Below are 22,949 nucleotides of genomic sequence, written 5' to 3' on the forward strand. Positions count from 1 at the left end.
ATTTGCTTTGCACCTGAAGGAAGTCACAAAAGAGACATCTTTGTATTTGCTTAAATTGATATGTTGTATTGTTGGGATCTGCAAGGTCTTTGTCTTGGTATGTTGTAATAGTTTGTTCTGTGGCAATATTCCAGGTATCAGCAACCTATCCTATAGTAGGGTGCACATAAGAAGATGGCAGCACTGTGTGTTCGGTGCAGAGAGAGACAGAGAATACTTTGTAGTGCTGCCAGTGTGCTCTCTATCCCTGCCCCACACCTCACACTCCCATCACTGTCTACTGTAGTAAATGACAACATGGTTGAGCGCTACACCAGGTCACTGTGTATTATTCTGGCTTTACCTAACAGAATTTATATGATCAAAAACTATCACTAGCACTTCTTAGCATAATATTTCTCATGTTTATTGTATGCCACCCATAGTGAACACTATAATGGCTAAGTAACCTCACTATATCTTAACTAACATGAAAATCAGTGCTAGACGTTCTGCAGCACTCCGATGTACATACTACAGGCAGACGTGGCAGAATGATGCTATTGGCTGGAGTGTCACATGGTACACTCGTCCTTGCCACTGTGCATCAACCCACCACCCGCCTTATGTGCAAACCTCTGCAGTGTTGGTACATCAATTAAGACTTTTCTGTTTGTTTTATTCCAGTCTGTGATCACAAAATAATTCTGTCCTCAGGCTATTGATTTCAGTCAGTGGTGACCATCTACAAATCTGTAATTTCTTAGACTTAGACTTTCCTGGCGATTTTGTGACACCTCGTTGAATTGGGTGTACTGCCGGTGGTCTGCGTTTTTCTAACACAATATTTCAACGTCATACCTCGGTGTCTTCATCAGGTGCTTCCTGTGACTGAACAACAGGCTGACCGTGTCCCGTATTTATGTCTGGACACTGTCTGGCACTCCCTACGCCGTCCACTCCCGCTGCGACCGTGTCAGTTGGTCGCCAGACGTTCCATCTTCAGTCCATGCTCGCATCCGCTGTTTTCCCCGGTGGCAGCCGTTTCATGGCGTACCCTAAGAGGTCCGCACCTGCCAGGTGCATTCCCAGCACTGTGCTAGAAACGCACTTGGTGGGTGCAGACCTAGTAGAGTACGTCATGAAACGGCCGCCACCGGGGAAAACAGCACAAGCAGGTGCGGACGGAAGACGGAACATCTGGTGACCAACCGACACGGTCGCAGTGGGAGCGGACGGCCTAGGGAATGCCAGACACTGTCGAGACATAAATACAGGACACAATCAGCCTGTCGTTCAGTCACAGGGAGCACCTGATGATGACGCTTAGGCAAAACGTCGAATTATTGTGTTAGAAAAACACAGACCACTGGCAGTACACCCGATTCAACGAGATGTCATCTTCAAATCTGTTTAAAAATAATCTATTACAGTAAAGCTAGAGTGACATTGTCAAGAGATACAAACAAAATCAACTAGCCATTGTGGAACATTACTAAAAATATGTTATGAACTACCGTATTTACTTGAATCTAAGCCGCACTTTTTTTCCAGTTTTTGTAATCCAAAAAACCGCATGCGGCTTAGAATCAAGTCGAAGTAAGTGGAAGATCTGAAAAATGTTGGTAGGTGCCGCCACAACTAACTTCTGCCGTCGAATTTATGTAGTGCTACACGCATGCTTTGCAGGCACAAAGATAAATACTGCCGAAGAAACCTCTGCATCAGTAAATAAATTTAAAAAAAAGTGGATGACGAGCTTTTTTTCTCCGCCCCGAGTTTCGACCACTGAATTTTCATTCATTATCCAACGAAGTAAATACAAATTCCGTATTGTTCATCTCCGAATGTAGCAGCATTTCAATGTACTAATAAAATCCGACTGGCAAAACTGTTTGGAATGTTTGTCAATATGGCCAACTCTACGTTCTGAATTTTTCCTACCTGTGAGAAGAGATGGTTGGTAATAGGAACTTTTATGAATTGTGAATCACTTGCAGTATTTTCTTCACTATAAGAATAATATATTTTGCCATGTATTATTTCATGTGTGCTGCTATCTCATTTAAATCCTGTCTGCCTAATAAACTACGAAACTAGAGTGAGAGAAAAGCAAACGCGGAAGAATATACATATCATGTCATGTTTATATTCGTATTATTCTTATGCCTAATAGTGATACAGTCAGAAATGAAGCACGGCAATTGACTAGATTTTTAAATCTAAGGTGACTCTAATTTCTGTGCAGAATGTAATGTACTAAAGAGGCGTCTGCAAAGATTTTCAAATGGAGTTTATTATTTGGTTCTTGTTACCATTATCAAAGAAAGCAGCGGTGTAAGTAACAACAAATAGCAGTCTCTTGCCATTGTTTCGCTAATGAGATGGCTCCTCTCTCTCTCTCTCTCTCTCTCTCTCTCTCTCTCTCCCTCCCTCCCTCCCTCTTTTTTTTTTTAAAAGCAATGGTAGCGTGCACAAAAGCAAGCCATGCCGCGAGCGGCGACAGGTCGCAAACGCTGATTATCAGAGTGCGACAAACAATGCATGACACAGTACAGTAATGCATTTTCAGCTTAGAGTGACGTTAACACCTATAACAAAGAGAACGGCACTTATCAGATCAAAGAAAACTAAGCTATCAATTCAAACCAGACAAAGCACGTGAAAAAGGAAGGGTACCCGTATAAATACGGACGGAGCGCCTGACGCATAGCAATGGCTACCTGATAAAGCTCAACTGCTAAGCTTACGACTCGAACCAAACTACTATAGCTGTATCGTCATTCATTCGACCTAAATTGTGTCTCATATTACAATGGACCAACTTTGTTTCGATTTGTAGGTGCGGCCTAAAACTTTTCTCTCCCCTTGAATTTCGAGTCTCAAATTTCAGGTGCGGCTTAGATACGGGAAAATTTTTTTTCCATGATTTCGAGTCTCATTTTTCAGGTGAGGCTTAGGTTCGAGTGCGGCTTAGATTCGAGTAAATACGGTAACCATAGTGTTAGCTGAGTAACCATGTGAATGGTTACCTGAAGGTTTGGGGGCAAAACCAGTGGACTTGCAAATTGTCTGGTTTATATGGGCGCTGTAGCTCCGCTATCTTGCAATTCTTTAATTTCAACAGTGACTTTGTCCTGTAATGCAGTGGGAACTTTTCTGGCCTGGTAAAATTTTGGTTGAGCATTGTCTTTCATAGTAATATGTACAACAAAATTGTTAGCTGTGCCTAAACCTTCAGAAAATGGTTCAGGGAATTCTTTCAGCAAACGAGCTACACTGCCGTTGGCATTGAATGCAGTCACTGACTACACATTGTCCTGAATTTGAAAGCTTAACAAATCAAGGCCAAATATGTTCTCACAATCACGTGATTGTAGCACAGGGAAAGTCATAGTCCATGTATGCGAGTGATACATGGCAGGTAAAGTACATTTTTCGAGAATGGGAATGTCTTGCCCATTATAAGCCGCCAGGTGGATGCTAGTTTTTGACAGGCGTGGGGAGCTTAACAGTTCATATGTGCTATGATTCAGCAATGTAACAGTTGCACCCATGTTCAACTGAAATGTCACATGTTTTCCACTAATATGCAAATGAATAAAAAGTTTGATAGACTGGTGTAGCACTGAAGAAACTGTTTGCTTGCTAGTTTTGTTCTTACTGATCTAGAATTTGCACTATGTGATGAAATGATGGATCTGACTGTTTCAAGATCTGTTCTCTAAGTTTGACATCAGTTACATTGTGCAATATCACATCATGCAACATAACATCTGAATATAAAACACTACAAGCCCATTTGAATTTGCATTTCCTTGTCATATCCTGCAAATCTGTTACTTGCGGTAAGGTTGTTCTGACCTTTTCTTGCAATGAAAGAATTGGTAACTAGCTGCCACCACATTCAGTTAGTGATCATAATAGTCAGAGAAACTACAATCTGATCATAGTAAAGTTCACTCGGAGTGGCATTAGGGAACAGTTTCTGAATGATGCGAAAGACTGCACTTCCTCCTGTTGACAAAAGGTAATGTTGTTTCACAGTATCTGATATTATGTGAGCAATGATGTGGGGTTCATACTGTTGCAACCACTCCAGTCATTCCGCTTTGTTTTGTGTGGTGAAAAGGCAATATGGCACTTGCTACATATGTTGCATGCACTGCGTTCGTAGCCTGGTTGGTAACTGCTGTAACATGTTTAGATGGGTTGCAATCTTCTGTGTCTGAAACTGAAACACCTGTGTTAGCGGCGTTGCATCTTTCGCTTGCAGCTGAGGCGGCTGAGCAGTGGGTGGGAGAGGTGTGTTGCCCTTTTTCTAGTAGGCAAAAGCAGTAAACAGACGATGCAAGCAATAAAAATAATTACACAAGCAAAGAAAATTTTTGCAGCACCGACCTGAAAGCACAGAATATAAAAAACGCTATAAGACACATGGAAACGTAAACATAGCCCTGCAAAGAAAAGACAAGGTAGAATTAGGCGCCAGCAAAACACAAAAACTTTTAACAAAACAAAATTTGTGGTAGCTGTGGCTCTGTTAACAGGTTGTCGCTATGGTATTAATTCACCTTGTCGCCAATCTTGTTGTGTCTAGGAATCCTGCCTACTTGATTCACTAGACATTCAATCAAACAAGTTGTATTAATGAGTTTTATTACAATAAGAAAATTACAAATACTTAACTTTGTTGAATGTGTCGCAAGCACAGGGCGACATACAAAATAATCAGTCTTCTTCCGAGTAGACAAATACAAGTCTGTGCTACATAGAGAGCCGTAACAAAGTGACTAACATTAAAGCTGCTATCCAAGTGGGCCGCCACCAGATGGGGATGGCGCTTATGCCTTTTTCACCTAGGGGCCACTGTTGTTGCGTTGTCATCCTGGAAGGGATGTCGGTCAGCATGCGATTGGCTGACCCTTTCTCGCAGGCTTCTCTGCTTTGTCATTCCTGATTGGCGTGCCAGCGCTTGACTTTACGTCATAACACATAAATTGCCAAGAGGTCCACTACTGTTCAATTACACTATTGGTGTTAAATCATTAGTAACATTAATTGCCGCAAAACACCTTGCACTAACTATTCAGAATGACTTAATATAAGAAGACCACATAAGTCGTAGGAAAAACAGCTGTCAAGTTGAGATTCATTTGGAAAATCTTAGGGAAATGTATTTCATCCATGAAAGAATTGATTACAAAACACTTGTTGCCAAGTGGAATTAATGAAAAGAGAAACAGAGAAATCCAACAAAGAACAGCATGTTTCATCAAGTGATCTTTTACTGGTTGTGTGAGTATTAAAGAGATGTTCAGCAAACTCCAGTAGCAGACAGTACAGTTGAGACTTTGTGCATTACAGAGAGGTTTGTTGTTAGGATTTTGAGAGCTTATGCTCCAAGCAGAGTTGGACAACATATTACTTCCACATATGTCTCACAAAATAGCTATGATGAGAATATCATAGATATTGGAACTCATACAGAAGCTTGTCAGCAATCATTCTTCCTGGACACCAATTATGAATGGAACAGAAGCTCCTTCTGCGATTCCTTTGATGTGGAAAATCCAGAAATTGCTTCCTCCAGTTAGTGTAAACATTGTATTGCGTCTTGTTGCAAGCACTCGCAGAACTTAACCAGTTGCTGGAAGTTTTTGTAAAACTTGGAAAAGTTTTGTGTGTTCAGTAGTGGTGTAAAATATTAATGTCAAAAATAATAATAGTTCAAAGACAGAGGAACAAAACAAATGCGCCATTGGAACTTGTAAGCATATTTGATGTCGTAACAACGATCAAATACAAATGTGAAAGCAGTACTGTCAATGAAGAACAACATTTAGCATTGAAAGCACATTTGTTACATGCAGGTAAAGCAGTACTGAACTCCTAGATGGAGAGTGCTCCCATTTATCAAATGTATGAGAGGTACTAAATAACAAATAATTACTGGTGACAGAGTTAGGAAAACAATAGATTGCTTCTTACTGTAAACATGATCTATTGAGTTACAGACAAGCACAACGAAAAGACTTGTACATGTTATAGCTTTCGGTCAAAACCTCCTTCAACAAAGAAGAAAAAGCACCCCCCCCCCCACACACACACACACAAGCAAGCAAGCAACCACATCTCACACATGCATGACTGCTACCACTGGCAGTTCTGACCGGAATGCGACTGTCATGTGAATAGGAATCGAGAGTGGGGTGGAAAGGTGAGAGGGATAGCGGGATGCAGGTGGGGGGAGAGCAGGGCGTGCAGGGTTACAGACTGTCAGGTCCAGTGTCAGGAAATGGGGGGGGGGGAAGGGGAAAGGACGTGCAGGTACATTGGCAGATGGCGGCACACAAAGAGGGTGAGGGAATGTGAAACGGGTAGAGGCGATAGGACAAGGGGGTGGAAACTAGTGGATGGAGAGGGTGTACCAAGATGTTTTTGGAACTGGAAAATGTGTTGTAACGATAACTCCTGTGGGTGTTTTTGAGAAAACCTGGTATAGAGGGTAGGATCCAGATCTCCTGGCTTGTGAAGCAGCCATTGAAATCAAGCCTTTTGTGTTCAGTTGCACAGTGTGCCACAAGGTGATCTTTACTCATGGCCACTGTTTGACAATCATTCTGGGGGACAATTTGTTGGTAATCACACCAATATAAAAAGCTGTGCAATGGTTTCAGCAGAGTTAGTATACAACATGGCTACTTTCACAGGTGGCCTGGCATTTGATGCGGTAAAATAAGCTTGTGACAGGACTGGAACAGAAAGTGCTTGGTGGGTGGATAGGGCAGGTCTTGCACCTGGATCTTCCACGGGGGAATGATCCCTGTGGCAAGGGGTTGGAATTGGGAATGGGATAGTGATGGACTAGGATGTTGTGAAGGTTGGGTGGGCGAAGGAACTCTAGTTTATGAGGATGGGAATGATTTTGGGTAGGATGCCTCTCATTTCAGGGCATGATGATAGATAATCAAAGCCCTGACAAAGGGTCTCAACCAGAGGCTTCGTTGACTCAGTGACGGTCTTGGCTGCAGATTTCTAGACTTGCACTATTGAGTGGGGAATTGTAGGACACCCCTAGATAGGTCAGGGGTGCACTACACAAAGGAAGATGCTACTCGGGTAGCAGAGTACTTGAGGCGTGCACATGGTATTTTTTTAGGCTAGGCAGTAGTGCGAGGTGTCCTGACTCACCAGTCGATATGCAGGCAGGGAAATCAGGACACACTCAGTGTAAAGACACTTCAGCTATCAAGATATTAGCAGTAAATTTTCAGATTGTTCAGAATAATGTTCCTGAATTTACTGCCCTCCAGGAAGTGTGTGGCACGCAAATTATTCTCAGGACTGAGACCTGGCTAAACCCTGAGGTAGGAAGTTCTGAAATATTTAGTGAGGGTTGGAACGTGTATCGGAAAGACAGATTAGACACTGTAGGAGGTGGTGTCTTCATTGCAGTTGACAAAAATATTGTGTCTACTGAGATCGAAGTAGTGTGTGATTGTGAAGTTATCTGGACACGTTTAAGAGGGCTAGGAGAAATAAAGTTAATTATTGGGTGTTATTACCGGCCACCAGGTTCCACTGTGACGGTTCTAGAATCATTCAAAGGGAGTTTACACTCTGTTCAAAAATGGTTCAAATGGCTCTGAACACTATGGGACTTAACTTCCGAGGTCATCAGTCCCCTAGAACTTAGAACTGCTTAAACCTAACTAACCTAAGGACATCACACACATCCGTGGCCGAGGCAGGATTCGAACCTGTGACCGTAGCGGCCGCGCGGTTCCAGACTGAAGCGCCTAGAACCGCTCGGCCACACTGTCTGGCCTACACTCTGTATCGCAGAAGTACCCAGATCATGCTATATTAGTTGGAGGTGACTTCAACCTACCTAGTATTGACTGGGATGTCTATGGATTCATTACAGGTGGTACAGACAAGCCATCGTGTGAATTACTTTTGAACACATTATCCGAAAACTGTCTTGAGCAGCTAAATCGACAGCCAACGCATAATGGAAATATTTTAGATCTGGTAGCCACGAACAGACCAGACCTCATTGACAGTGTCAGTGTTGAGACAGGGATTAGTGATCATAATGTTGTCGTTACGACTATGGTTACAAAAGTTAAAAAGTCGGTCAAGAAGGCTAGGAGAGTATTCTTAGTAGAAAGAGCAGATAAGCAGTTGTTAGCATCCCACTTAGTAAATGAATCGACTTCATTTACTTCCGGTACGATGGACGTGGAAGAATTATGGGCAAATTTTAAACACATTGTAAATCATGCATTGGAGAAGTATGTACCGAAAAAGTGTTTTACGGACGGAAAAGACCCACCGTGGTTTAACAGCGCAATTCGGAGAATGCTCAGAAAGCAAAGACAGTTGCACTCGCGGTACAAGAAAGATCGGGAGAATGAGGACAGGCAAAAGTTAGTGGAGATTCGTGCTGCTGTAAAAAGAGTGATGCACGAAGCATGCAACCACTACCACCGTCATACCTTAGCAAAAGATCTTGCTGAAAACCCAAGGAAATTCTGGTCTTACGTAAAATCGGTAAGCGGGTTGAAGACTTCCATCCATTCACTCACTGATCAGTCTGGCCTGGCAACGGAAGACAGCAAAACGAAAGCTGAAATTTTAAATTTAGCATTTGAGAAATCTTTCACGCAGGAGGATCGTACAAACATACCACCATTTGAGTCTCGTACAGATTCCTGTGTGGAGGACATAGTTATAGACATACCTGGGGTTGTAAAGCAGCTGAACGGGTTGAAAATAAATAAATCACCAGGTCTGGATGGGATTCGAATTTGGTTTTACAGAGAGTGCTCTACTGCATTGGCTTGCATTTATCGCGAATCTCTTGCCCAATGTAAAGTCCCGAGTAACTGGAAAAAAAGCGCAGGTGACACCTGTATATAAGAAGGGTAGAAGGACAGATCCTCAAAATTACAGACCAATATCCTTAACATCGGTTTGTTGCAGGATTCTCAAATATATTCTCAGTTCGAATATAATGAATTTCCTTGAGACAGAGAAGTTGCTGTCCATGCATCAGCACGGCTTTAGAAAGCATCGCTCCTGCGAAACGTTCTCGCCCTTTTTTCACATGATATCTTGCGAACCATGGATGAAGGGTATCAGACGGATGCCATATTCCTTGACTTCCGGAAAGTGTTTGACTCAGTGCCCCACTGCAGACTCCCAACTAAAGTACGAGCATATGGGATTGGTTCCCAATTATGTGAGTGGATCGAAGACTTCTTAAGTAATAGAACCCAGTACATTGCCCTCGATGGTGAGTGTTCATCGGAGGTGAGGGTATCATCTGGAGTGCCACAGGGAAGTGTGGTAGGTCTACTGTTGATTTCTATCTACATAAATGATCTTTTGGATAGGGTGGATACCAATGTGCAGCTGTTTGCTGATGATGCTGTGGTGTACGGAAAGGTGTTGTCATTGAGTGACTGTAGGAGGATACAAGATGACTTGGACTGGATTTGTGATTGGTGTAAAGAACGGCAGCTAACTCTAAATATAGATAAATGTAAATTAATGCAGATGAATAGGAAAAAGAATCCTGTAATGTTTGAATACTCCATTAGTAGTGTAGCACTTGACACAGTCACGTCGATTAAATATTTGGGTGTGACATTGCAGAGCAATATGAAGTGGGACAAGCATGTAATGGCAAGTGTGGGGAAGGCGGATAGTCGTCTTCGGTTCATTGGTAGAATTTTGGGAAGATGTGGTTCATCTGTAAAGGAGACCTCTTATAAAACACTAATACGACCTATTCTTGAGTACTGCTCGAGCGTTTGGGATCACTATCAGGTCGGATTGAGGGAGGACATAGAAGCAATTCAGAGGCGGGCTGCTAGACTTGTTACTGGTGGATTTGATCATCACGCGAGTGTTATGGAAATGTTTCAGGAACTCGGGTGGGAATCTAGAGGAAAGGAGGCGTTCTTTTCGTGAATCGCTACTGAGGAAATTTAGAGAACCAGTATTTGAGGCTGAATGCAGTACAATTTTACTGCTGCCAACTTACATTTCGCGGGAAGACCACAAAGATAAGATAAGAGAGATTAGGGCTCATACAGAGGTATATAGGCAGTCATTTTTCCCTCGTTCTGTTTGGTAGTGGAACAGGGAGAGAAGATGCTAGTTGTGGTACAAGGTACCCTCCGCCACGCACCGTATGGTGGAATTGCGGAGTATGTATGTAGATGTAAATGTAGATGTGGTTCAGTTGTTTCAGTCTGGGGTGGTATTGGGTGACGCAGAGGCCACTCTTTTGTAGCTGGCTCTTGGGGATGGTGGGGGGATTGGGGGTGTGGGGGGGAAATGAAATGGCATGGGAAGTCTGCGGTCTGGAGATGGGTGCCGATCTGTGAAGGCCTTGATGAGAACTCAAGCATATTGGGAAAAGGATTTCTTGTCACTGCAGATATGCCATCCCCAGGTGGCAAGGTTGTAAGGTGGGGATTTTTCGACGTGGGAGGGATGGCAGCTGTCAAAATGTAGTTACTGTTGGTGGCTGGTGCGTTTGATGTAGACAGAGTTGTGGATGGAGCCACCAGAGAGAGGAGGAGGAGGTCAATGTCTAGGAATGCGGCATGCTGGGTTGAGGAGGACTAGATGAAGTAGGCGGGAGAGAAAGGTGTTGAGGTTGTGAGGAATGAGGTTAGGGTGTCTTAGCCTCTGTCCAGGTCATGACCCTGAACCAGACCAGGGGTTTGGGAGACTGGGAGGGTTTCTTCTGTATGACCCATAAAAAGGTTGGCATGGACCTTCAAAGGTACGAGCATATGGGTAGAAGGACGGATCCTCAAAATTACAGACCAATATCCTTAACATCGGTTTGTTGCAGGATTCTCGAACATATTCTCAGTTCGAATATAATGAATTTCCTTGAGACAGAGAAGTTGCTGTCCACGCATCAGCACATCTTTAGAAAGCATAAAAGGGTAAAGTGGTCAACCTGGGCCATCTGGATCCTCCCCTCCACCTTTAGATTCTCTGAACTGTGCAGATGAGAGTTATCTTTATGGCATATTCTCCACTCCCAAAATTGTTCCAGCCTTAACCAACGGTAACTTATTATCTCCATCCCTCCACACAACAGTTTCCGCCCCCTTGTCCTATCACCTTCTCCATTTTCATGCTTCCCTCACCCTCCTTGTGTGCCGCTTTCTGCGTAAATACCCACCTGTCCTTTCCCCTTCCCTGCTTCTCTCGTTTGCCACTCCTCTCCTCTTCCACTTCTCTTTCCCTGCCCCACTTCTGATTGCTATTCATAAGACAGTAACATTTTGGTTGGAGCTGCCAGTGATATAGGTCAGGTGTGTGTGAGGTATGCTTATGTTTGTTAATGTGTGTTTTCTTTGCTGAAGAATGATTTGACCTAAAGCTATAATGTGTAAACTTCTTTTCATTGTGCCTGTCTGCATCTCAACGGGTCATCATTATGGTTAATAGCAATCTGTCCTTTTTCCTAATATTGTTGATATTTCAACCTTGAGTTTCCATTGTCTAAGAAATTGCTGGTGCTTAGCTCTGAACTGGTGGGCCAGAGCATGCAAATTAACCATATTAACTGCTATGCCATGTTGCATGTAGAACAGCTTGTGGCATCACTCACGCTGTTGCGGAAGTAACGCCCCTCTGTTTCAGAAGTTCTCATTGAGGCTAGCTACAGCACACTGGATGTAGATCTTGTTCTAGTTCTTGTTGATGGTCCTCTGTATGGCATCACAGTTGGATCCTTGCTTTCTGGTTGTTCTGTCACATCCTCTTCACTATGCTGAACTTTGAAGACGGACCCTCCCACAAAGGTTGGTGATCGTCAAAGGGTCTTTAGTTTCCTTGAATGAGAAACCTCCTTCATCAATCTGAGGCTCAGGACTATAGTGGTGCCTCATATGACGGATGAAGGGTCATAATCCTTGACTTCACGCACAATGTCCGATAAGTGAGAGAGGATATGACTTGACATGCAGTAGCGCTTCTGTAACATTTAATCCATACCAAGTCCCCAGGGTTGTATCTCATTGGTTGGTGTTTGGCGTTATAGTGTTCTATCCTCCTCCTGGCCCTCCAGGGTTGTATGTGGGCTAACTGTTCTGTTGACAAGGTGTTCCACATAATCATTCAGAGTATGTTCTGGTTGAACCGCGAATGGTGTATGCATTGCCTTTTTGGCCTCACAACTGTATAGCAGAAAGAACGTTGTGAAGCCTATAGTGTCTTACTTCACTGTGTTATATGCGAATGTCTCGATAGGCAATATTGATTTCTCTGTTCGACATTAACATACATTGAGAGGAAATCTGCCAACCTCTTTTTAAAGAGTGAAGCAATTTGTCTGGATGGTGAGTTCTTGCATGATGTTGCAACGTGAAAGTACCTCTGATATTAGTCATGGCGGGAAAACTTCGTAATGAACAGATATCATCACATGGAGTGCTCCGTGCTTCAAAATTGTGTTTTCTACCAGGAACAAGCATAGGAACTCGGGCTCAAGTTTAAAAGAATAGTTGACAATACACTGGATAGATATTTAACCAGACGAGTAGAACGGTTCATAATGGGAGGGAACCTCCATGGTATACAACCACTGTAAATAAATTTATAAAGAAACAGAGATTACTTCATGATAGGTGTAAAACAAAATGTAGGGCTATAGATAGAGATATGCTGAATGGAAAAAATATATCTAAAAAGAAAGAAAGTGGTGAGACTTACCAAACAAAAGCGCTGGCAGGTCGATAGACACACAAACAAACACAAACATACACACAAAATTCTAGCTTTCGCAACAAACGGTTGCTTCGTCAGGAAAGAGGGAAGGAGAGGGAAAGATGAAAGGAAGTGGGTTTTAAGGGAGAGGGTAAGGAGTCATTCCAATCCCGGGAGCGGAAAGACTTACCTTAGGGGGCAAAAAGGACGGGTATACACTCGCACACACACACATATCCATCCGCATATACACAGACACAAGCAGACATGTCTGTTTGTGTTTGTTTGTGTGTCTATCGACCTGCCAGCGCTTTTGTTTGGTAAGTCTCACCACTTTCTTTCTTTTTAGATATATTTTTTCCACGTGGAATGTTTCCCTCTGTTATATTGATATGCTGAATGAAACAAGCAGACATGTCTGCTTGTGTCTGTGTATATGCGGATGGATATGTGTGTGTGTGTGAGTGTATACCCGTCCTTTTTGCCCCCTAAGGTAAGTCTTTCCGCTCCCGGGATTGGAATGACTCCTTACCCTCTCCCTTAAAACCCACTTCCTTTCATCTTTCCCTCTCCTTCCCTCTTTCCTGACGAAGCAACCGTTTGTTGCGAAAGCTAGAATTTTGTGTGTATGTTTGTGTTTGTTTGTGTGTCTATCGACCTGCCAGCGCTTTTGTTTGGTAAGTCTCACCACTTTCTTTCTTTTTAGATATATTTTTTCCACGTGGAATGTTTCCCTCTGTTATATTGATATGCTGAATGAAACGCACTTAGCTAGCAAGAGAGCAGTGTGTGATGACTTCAGTCACTATTGTAACAGAATATTGTCAAGAGATCTTTCACAGAACCCAAAGATATTCTGGTTGTATGTAAAGGCTGCTAGTGCCAACAAAGTTAGTGTCCAGTCGCTAGTGAATGAGACAGAAACTGCAATTTAGGGTAGCAAAGCAAAAGCTGAAATACTTAACTCCATTTTTAAGTGTTCCTTTACAAAGGAAAACATGGGAGAATTGTCCCAATTTAATCCTTGTACCACTAAACAGATGAATGAAATAAGTACTAAAGCCAGTGGTGTTGAGAAACAGCTGAAATCTTTAAAATTGAGCAAAGTTCCAGGGCCTGATGGAATCCGTGTCAGATTGTATACTGAATTTGCAGCTGAGTTAGCCCCTCTTCTAACTATAATGTGTTGTAGATCCCCCGAACAAAAAACTGTGCCCAGTTCTTGGATGAAGGCAAAGGTGACAAAAGTCTATAAGAAGGGTAGTAGAAGTTGTTCACAAAACTACCATCCAGTACCCCTGATATGGATTTGTTGTGGAATCTTGACAAATACTGAGCTCAAACGTAAGATGTGATTTGAAGAGCATGACCCCAATGACAACTAGCATGGATTTCAAAAACATCGATCATGTGAAACACAACCGCACTTTTCTCATATGACACACTGAAAGCTTTATATCAAGGCAACCATGTAGGTGCAGTATTTCTTGGTATCAGAAAAGCATTTGACTCAGTAATGCACCAACGGTAATTGTCAAAAGTATGATCATATGGGATATCAAGTGAAATTAGTGACTGGATTGAGGATTTTTTGATGGAGAGGACACAGCATGTTATCTTGGATGTAGAATCATAGTCAGATATTGAAGTAGCTTTGGGTGTGCTCCACGGAAGTGTATTGGGACCTTTACTGTTCATGTTGTATATTAATGACCTTGTGGACAATATTAATAGCAAAATCAGGATTTTTGCAGATGATGCAGTTATCTACGATGAAGTACTATCTGAGAGAACCTGCATAAATATTCAGTCAGATCGCGACAAGATTTCAACGCAGCTCAGAGACTGGTAACTTGTTTTAGATGTTCAGAAATGTAAAATTGTGCATTTCAAAAAAGGAAAAAAAAGGTCGTGTCCTATGACTATAATATCAATCAGCTACTGTTGGAATTGACCAACTCATACAGATAGCTGGGTGTAACACTTTGTAGGGATATGAAATGGAATGATCACATAGGTTCAGTAGTGGCTAAAGTAGGTATAGACTTTGATTTATTGGTAGAATACTGGGGAAGTGTAATCAGTCAGCAAAGGATATTCCTTACAAATCACTCATGCAACCGATTCTAGACTGTTGAAGTGTGTGGTACCTGTACCAGATAGGACTAATAGGGAATATTGAACATATACAGAGAAGGGCAGCACCAATGGTCACAGGTTTGTTTAATCTGTGGGAGTGTGTCTTGAAGGAAGTGAATTGGAAGACACCGAAGATAGATGTAAACTATTCCAAGAAAACCTATTAACAAAGTTTGAAGAACCGGCTTTAATTATTATTGTAGGCATATACTACGATCCTCTGTGTATCTCACACGGTGTCATGAAGATAAGGTTACAATAATTACTGTGCACATAGAGGCAGTCAAATGTTCTTCCCGTGTTTCATATGTGAAGGGGACAGGAAGAAACCCTAATAACTGGTACAACGGGACGTACCCTCTGCCATGCACCTCGCAGTTTCTGTAGTTTCGACAGTAGATACAGCTTTGGTGACAATGTAATGAATAATATAGTTAGTGCAGACTATTATCCATCAATTCTCTTTTATCTTCTTCAGTACTCTCACCTAGAGGTTGATTTCCATTAAGTGGAATGGTGCTGCTGCAGATGGAATTGTTACCAGGTGTTTCAGGTAATTGCAGCATGTGTGTGCATTGCTGGCATTCCTTACAGTGGCTCCCATTGTGTCTAATGGATTGGTAGAACCTGACGAGTGATACTGCATCTGATTCTGTCTGAATGGTTTGTGATATAAATATGGCTGCAACTTGTTGATGGCTGAAAAAATTGTGTAAGACACTCTTTCTTGGCTGCAGGATAATTCATCTTGGACTTGTAGAGTATGCTGGAAGAATAAGCGATCACTTTTTCAGCCCCTTCCTAAATTTGTACTAGAACTTCACCTATCCTGTAACTGCTAGAATTGGCATACAGCTTTTTTCCCTGCATGTTTGTCTTGCAATGCACTGGAGATGTTAGCACCTCCTTTGAGGACAAGGAAAGATTTCTTTTGCACCTTGTTCCAGGAAAATTTGGCATCTCCCTTGTTTGGTTCTTGCAAGGGACGTGCCTTAGTTCAGAAGTCCTCTTTGAACTGCCATTAGTACAAAAACATTCTGAGAAAGCATCTCACATCACAAATGTGTCAGCTAATCTGAAATCTGTCAGTGATCTTATTTTTTCTGGATTGGAACAGACTCCATCACAAGTAACCTTGCACCCCAAGATTTTATGTGTTGGCTGACAAAGAGGCCCTTTTTCTGTTTCATGCAGAGGCCTGCAGTTTGAATGCACTTCATCAAAGCTCTCAGGAAGTTAAGTTGTTCTTCAAATGTCTCTGAAAAAATGACTATGTCATCCATGTAGCAAAGACATATCATTCATTCAAGGTGTTGAAACAGGTTGTCCATCATTCACTCAGAGGTGTCTGCAGCATTACATAGTCCAAACGGCGTAACTTTGATAGAGGCCATTCGGAATTATGAAGTCAGTCTGTTTCCAGTCATTGTTATTAACCTTGATTTACCAGTATCCTTTTTGCATGTTCATAATTGAGAAATACATTGCTCCTTTCAAGCATTTAAGGTGTCAGCACTGTGTGGCACCTCCACCTCGTTGTTGTTTAAAGGGCCTTATACGCTTGTATTACTAAACCAAATTTACTCTTACAGGTGGTTTAGAACATAGTCTTTTTAATGAAAACAGTTCAAAAGAGTTTGTAGAAGATGTTTTTATTTGTTAATTTATTAAGCTGAATAAAACTAACCGTATTTGGCATTTTTACAAAAATCATGAACTGTACTCTCAGTTTGCAAACTATTAGTAAGAAGCAGGAGAATCAAGTTTTATATTCTGCAACCTTATATTGATAAGTTATTGCGAAAAGTTTCAGGTTCATCCTGCAATTATTTCCGGAGATGTAAAAAGTTAAACTTCAGATATCTTGTAGTGTGTATTTTTTGGCTGACTTTGCTTCAAATTATCCACATGAAAATCGCTCAAGAAACCTTCTTTTATCATTATTTCACTAGATAGAGCACAAAAAGTTGTACAAGATGGCCTTGTTTTGTTTCAGGAGAATATTTCCAGAAGAGTGGTGCACTTTGGATAGTTGTGGTGTGGGGTCAAACAAATGCGTATATCTGTGGAAGTATTATTTTGTCAAAAGTAAAACTTTTACTAATGTCCAGTGGGAACATGTGCAGATGTACACACAAAATTTGACCAAAATCTGTGAGGCCATGTGGAAACTTTATCCAAAATTAGACTATTTGACATGGAATGGCCCAGATAAATCTTGCATAATAGCTATAAAAATAATGGATTAGATTAATTTGTGCTTATACAGATATGTAGGAACAATATTCCTTCCTACATATGATCTACAAATGGAATACAGAGGGAGGAAATCATTCTGTTGCTCTAAGTACCCTTGTGTGCAAATTATTTGGTCACTTACCGAATGCAGATTTCGTTGTATGTTGATGTTTTCCTTAAGTTATTTATTGGTGTTAGGTTAGTGATTTGCCTGCTCAAGATAAATAAGTGAAATTGATGCCTTTTTGTTATCACTGTTATGGCAACATTAACACCGTTCCGGCAACAAATGGCAAATCTTTCGATTAAAATTTTGTTTCACTCAGGTTGCTGAAAGCAAAATAACAAATTCTTAACTGGATCAGAAGCATCATATGCAATTGATCTACTAATTTCCTCATGCTTTGTTATCTCTTACAACTTTGTTGCATAATAATTTTGATTAATTAGTCAGTTAATCAGTTTCTGCTACATTCGTTGTGATATGGCTGTAGTAAATGACAGTAACCTACTATTTTCAGAGATGTTGGAGTACTACACTAAGAGGGGTAAGCTGTTACACTGCACGGCAAAGTTCTGTAAGTGTGGAGAAGTTCCAGATGCTTTGGAATATACGTCAAAACGTGATGTTCTAGAAGCATATGGAAAATGTTATGATTTGAATGTAGTTGGATTTGTGATAACTCCAAGGACATTTGGAGCACGAGTGAAGCTTAATTCTGAAGAGATGAAACTATGGGGAGGAGAACTGTCATCAGCCACATCTTCACCTCAGAATTCACCTAGAATGAAACAGAAAAGGAATGCAGATCTTTACATAGATGTCAGGGACAGAGAGAGCAAACATGTACCAAATTGTCAAGCATCTCTTATTTGTTTACCAGAGACTGATATTTCATTGCAGCCAACCAAAGGATTTGGTAGTAAAGCTCATATCACACTGGGATGTGCAGATGGGATACAGCCGGTCACAACAGGTTTAGACCTACTTGATGTTATTGATTGTGAAGCATTGTCACATGAAGGAGGTGAGTCTGTCAAAACATTTACATTTTCAAGGGGTATTCTGAGAAATTATGGACAATCAAGGTGGGTACTGTATCCAAACCAAAAAATTTTGGTGAAGTCAGTTTTTACGGGAAATTACTAGATATCATGTTGCTAATGGGATTTATTAAAATATTTGGTACAGTTACTGCCATACACTTGAGCTATCAAAAGAGTGTGGGAATTTGTATGTAGAATGTCAATAAGTTGTAGTGTGGAATGGTAAAACATGCAAGAAAAGTAAAACTATTGATATTTTTATTTCAAGGTTTGTCACAAAAATAAGTGTCATTGAATTCTTGCAAGACATTTCTGTCTGAAAAAGAGATGTGTAATGCCACATAGTTTGATACTTCATTTATTGCATCACAGCCACTTGCTAAAAAATTTTCAATTACTAGTGTCTGTCAGCTGAACTGTCACTGTAGTTTCTTCTTTTTCTCATATAGAGATTTCTGAAGAAGTGCTTGTGAATAGGACATACTTTATTGGGGGGGGGGGGGGGATTTGAATGTTTTAACTTCTAAACATATGGTACAAACAGTAAAGTTTGGAAACAGAGCTTACTTTTCTTGTGAGGTACAAAATGACCTTTCTGCATTCCACTCCCTCTCCCCTTGTGATAAATACCTCTTTCAGTGCTTTCATAGCTTCACTGGAGACAGGATGGAAGATATAGTTTGCACAATGATTTTGCTTCGGAATGTTACTTAATCTGCTGACCGAGACATTAAATAAAACTTTTGAATTTGGAAGATAAAAATAAAGTGATTATTCTGCACATGAGTGAAATGTGGTTTTCGTGATACAGTACAAGTAATAGCAAACTCATTGAAAAGATTTATAACAGGTTATTGAAGTAGTGAGTTAAGATCTAAATTACATTGCTTGTCTGCATAACTGAAATATGAAAATGTTCTCTCTCTCTCTCTCTCTCTCTCTCTCTGTGTGTGTGTGTGTGTGTGTGTGTGTGTGTGTGTGTGTGTTTGTGTTTGTGTTTGTGTTTGTGTTTTTGTGTTTGTTCTTGGTTCATTGTCAGTCAGATCTTAGCTCCGATCATTTGGGCATCCACAGCCTTTGTTTGTAATTTGTGACATCTACACCTTGTAGAATATGACTCAGACAAATTGTTCTGTTTTTAAGTCACTCAGCATGAGTGTATTACTAAATTTTGGCCTTTATTCACTGATCTCTTCTTGTGTCATAAATCGGAGAGTTTATGTTTTTATCTAGTTAAAAAGTTCAGTTGTTATGGTAGTTAATAATTAAGAAAATAAGTGACTGAAGATGATAGATGGCTTGCAAGGTCAAATATCAAGACTTACATGGGGCTGCAAATGGACAATTAAGATAAGCTATGAGCCTGAACATAAGATTAAATATAGTCATTAATGGATTGGGGTGTCTGCATAAGGTGGACACCTTGTAGTGGGAAAGTGTGATATATGTAGTTCTGTAATTGTACCGTATACAATGACTTATGCAAAAAAGAAACAGAGCCCTTACAGAAATTTGAGCAAAGTGCTTCAGATGTGGGAGTTATTTGAGCAACAAAAATATTACTATTGGTCCATGAAATCACTATTTTTAAAATTTTGACCATCTACATTCCCTCAGATATAATCTTTAAACTATATTCTTTTAGATATGGCAATTGACTATGCATTTTGATATATTGTTTCTGCAGAATCTTGGTAATTGTACTTTTATTTTAAATCACTGTGATATCAGGCAGCATTAATTTAAGCCTTCTGTATTGGATGTGTGTGTAATGCATGTGTATGAGAATCATGGCATTCATAACATAACAGTATGAAAGCAAAATTTCTTTCACTTGCTTATTCTTCAGTAATGTATCCAAACAAATATTTGGATGTCATAATCATTGACTCATTCAGAAGCAGTAAGCATAGAATAAATGCCTTCCCAACAGAAATATCAACCATACGCCAGACCAGTCTTACCCACCACCTTCCCGATTTTCTCTCAGTTGCTAAAAGCTGTTCATAGAGTCTATGTGCATACACTCAAAATTATATTTTAATATTTCCAGATTTTTAGTGCACAGCCTTTGGCAAAGTGAAAAAAGTGTCAGTTCTGTTCTAAGTTGTCTTGTACACCACTGGCTACTTTATATGGTAGTTACCATGGTGTAAATTATACTTTTGTTAAAATCTGACTCTACTGCTAGTTCTGTGTCTTCATCAGTTTGGGTAAAAATACAGTAAGATGTAGAGTAGATGTGAACACTACCCAACTATATATGTAAATGTAATTTTAAGTTTTATTCTGGAAAGTTTGTACAGACTGAAAAAGAACTCATTGTCTAACAATGACACAGATATTACTTACATATTTTTTCATATATTTTTTTTTTTTCATTTTAATTTTAAATGGATTGAATAATATGCTCTGATAACTTTTGCAAGAACTGTTAAATACAAAATAGTGCCATTGTTGAAATTTTTGTGAGAATTTTGCACAGTTGTATAATTATGCAAAATGTGTGAATTAGTTTACTAGGTGTGGAAGGAAACAGCCATTTTACTGTTAAGTTGTGTGTTTATATGCATCCCTAAAGTTTGTGTAAAATCTATATCAGAATATTTGGCTCTGATATACCTTACTTCTTGAACATGTGTAATTTTGCTTTATGCACTTAAGTAAGGGTGGTTACTACATATTTTCTGTCCCCCTCCCTCCTCCTCCTACATGTAACTCAATATTTTCTCATAACTTGATCCTTTGAATGTCGCAGATGCTGTACGAAATAGAGATTCAAGATTTCAGAAAAATTTAGATAGTATATTTTTTATACTTTTAACTTTCGTATAAAATGGAGGGGGCTACATTAATTTTGAGTAGCCTTGTAGATGTATTAGTCAATTGCTTTCTCATTGCTTATGATTAAACAAAGCCCTTAATAAGATTTAAATCTGAGAAGTGAACTATTTGTGGTTTGCTGTGTCTTGTTTTTGGATGCTATTTCATAATTGTACATATTAAGTATTTCCATTTCTTCCCATCTTAACATTTTATACATATTTTAGAAATATGCCAGTTCGTTCACAAAGCGTACATTCGTGTATGCTATTGTATTGAGGAAAAATGTTTTCAAGTATTTGGGTATAAGGCTGTGTCATTTTAAAATGTTAAAAGCAACTGTAAATTTAAGTGGTCTAATAGCCAAAAGGATTTTCTTAAGATGGATACTGGCTGTGCAACCTTACGTGCATACATCATGTTTTCAAGATGTCTGTGTTTATATATAAAGGTAAATATGTTGAAAAGTAAATAAAAAGTGTGTACTGCCAGTTTCTTCTATTACTTTTTTTTATGCCCATTGTCTTAATTTATTTTTCCGTATGAGGTTGCAGCTTCAATAACTGTTCTCCCTTGTAGGTACTGTGCAGAGTTTAGACAAAGACCTTTGGAATAAAATACGAATTTCTGTGTTTTTTACAGTAAATTCCTAGTCATTATTATTATCCTTTATAATTTTGTATGTTTATGCTATTACCCTTAAAGTTTGTGTTTAACAATCGCTAAATTGTCCATGGCCCAGAATCTAGTTTAAACTGTAGGTCCCACTGTAAGTGGCTGGGTAAGTGAGATCAGAGGTTGATAGAAGGCAATGGCAGACCTAGTCCAACACGATCATGCCTGTTCAAGTACTGTGGTGTCCAAAATCTTTTAGATTGATGACTGCTTTACTAAGTAAGTTCACAAGATAGGAATCCTGTAGAATTTTTTAAGGAGATAGAGTACACGTGTCTAGTTACCATACACAATTGAAAATATGTCAACAACAGTGTGTCAAAAATGGCATCAAAAGAATAGAATAATTTAACATTGAAGACAGTAGTCTTGAAGAAATTACTATGTTTATGTTAAGTATTTTTCCAGAGAAAAACCAAACATTAAGTATAGATTTAGATTTAACCGATCTGACTACTCAAGTACCTACAATAGTTTCCATTCTTTAGGTGATTAAAAGATGAGAAAAGTTTTATTTTTGCAGAAAGCAGATTTATAAAAACTATATTTGTTTTTCTGGTTCAAATAACAATCAGAGAAGCTATATTCATTAAGGTGACAAATTCTGCTGCTTTAAGTAATAAGCAGTGCATATCTATGAATGAAGTATCTAAGTGAATTAATTCTTATTATGATTATTACAATTATTGAGTTTCCTTTTTGTATTAAGTGCAAATGCATATTCATACATGAAGTTGCACATTGTAAAATAAAGTGGTTAATTCCCTGTCATTGACCCCATCACTTTTGGTGGTCATGTTTGTTGCTCTAGCAGAAAATTACTGCTAGTGGCTACTTAAACATCTCAAGCAAACAGATGAGTTAGGTGGTTCAGTTGAAATTTCCAGAGAAGAATGCAATTACTCACCACGGCGTATCTCAGAGAAACTTTCCATTTTTATTTATTTATTTATTTATTTTTAAAGAGAGCTCACCAAAACTGCTTCAGTGATCAGATTTAGAAAAAAGATCCTTTTTCATTGTTGTTACAGTTTGTCAGACTGACAAACTGTATTTATTTTTCAAGTTTTGTGGAAAATATTTCAAGGGCAAATGCTGAGGAAATTATGAATGAGGTGTTACAGAAATGGCATGTAAATATTGTATAAAAAATTGTGCACTTCTGTATAGATCTTTTACCCTTTTTTTTTTAATTTTTCGCTTTGTATGTGCCACATGCACACCTTGCATAAGATTTTACATTTTATCATCAGTTAGTAGAGTATGTACAGTGAAACAGTAGATCCATTTAGTATGGAGGA

At 39.7% G+C, this 22,949-nt stretch overlaps 1 protein-coding gene across 2 annotated transcripts in view; it reads left to right on the top strand.

The window, feature by feature from the left end:
• LOC126237177 (2',3'-cyclic-nucleotide 3'-phosphodiesterase-like) overlaps positions 1 to 21,464 on the top strand; it is an 81,777-nt gene extending 60,313 nt beyond the window's left edge. For both annotated transcript variants that reach the window (XM_049947050.1, XM_049947051.1), the window contains one exon: positions 17,625 to 21,464. In XM_049947050.1, the coding sequence (XP_049803007.1) occupies positions 17,625 to 18,253 (629 nt within the window). In that variant the 3' untranslated portion in view covers positions 18,254 to 21,464. The remainder of the gene's footprint in view (positions 1 to 17,624) is intronic.
• The last annotated feature ends 1,485 nt before the right edge of the window (positions 21,465 to 22,949 follow it).

The sequence above is a fragment of the Schistocerca nitens genome, chromosome 2 (genome assembly GCF_023898315.1).
Source record: "Schistocerca nitens isolate TAMUIC-IGC-003100 chromosome 2, iqSchNite1.1, whole genome shotgun sequence".
NCBI classification, from domain to species: domain Eukaryota; kingdom Metazoa; phylum Arthropoda; class Insecta; order Orthoptera; family Acrididae; genus Schistocerca; species Schistocerca nitens.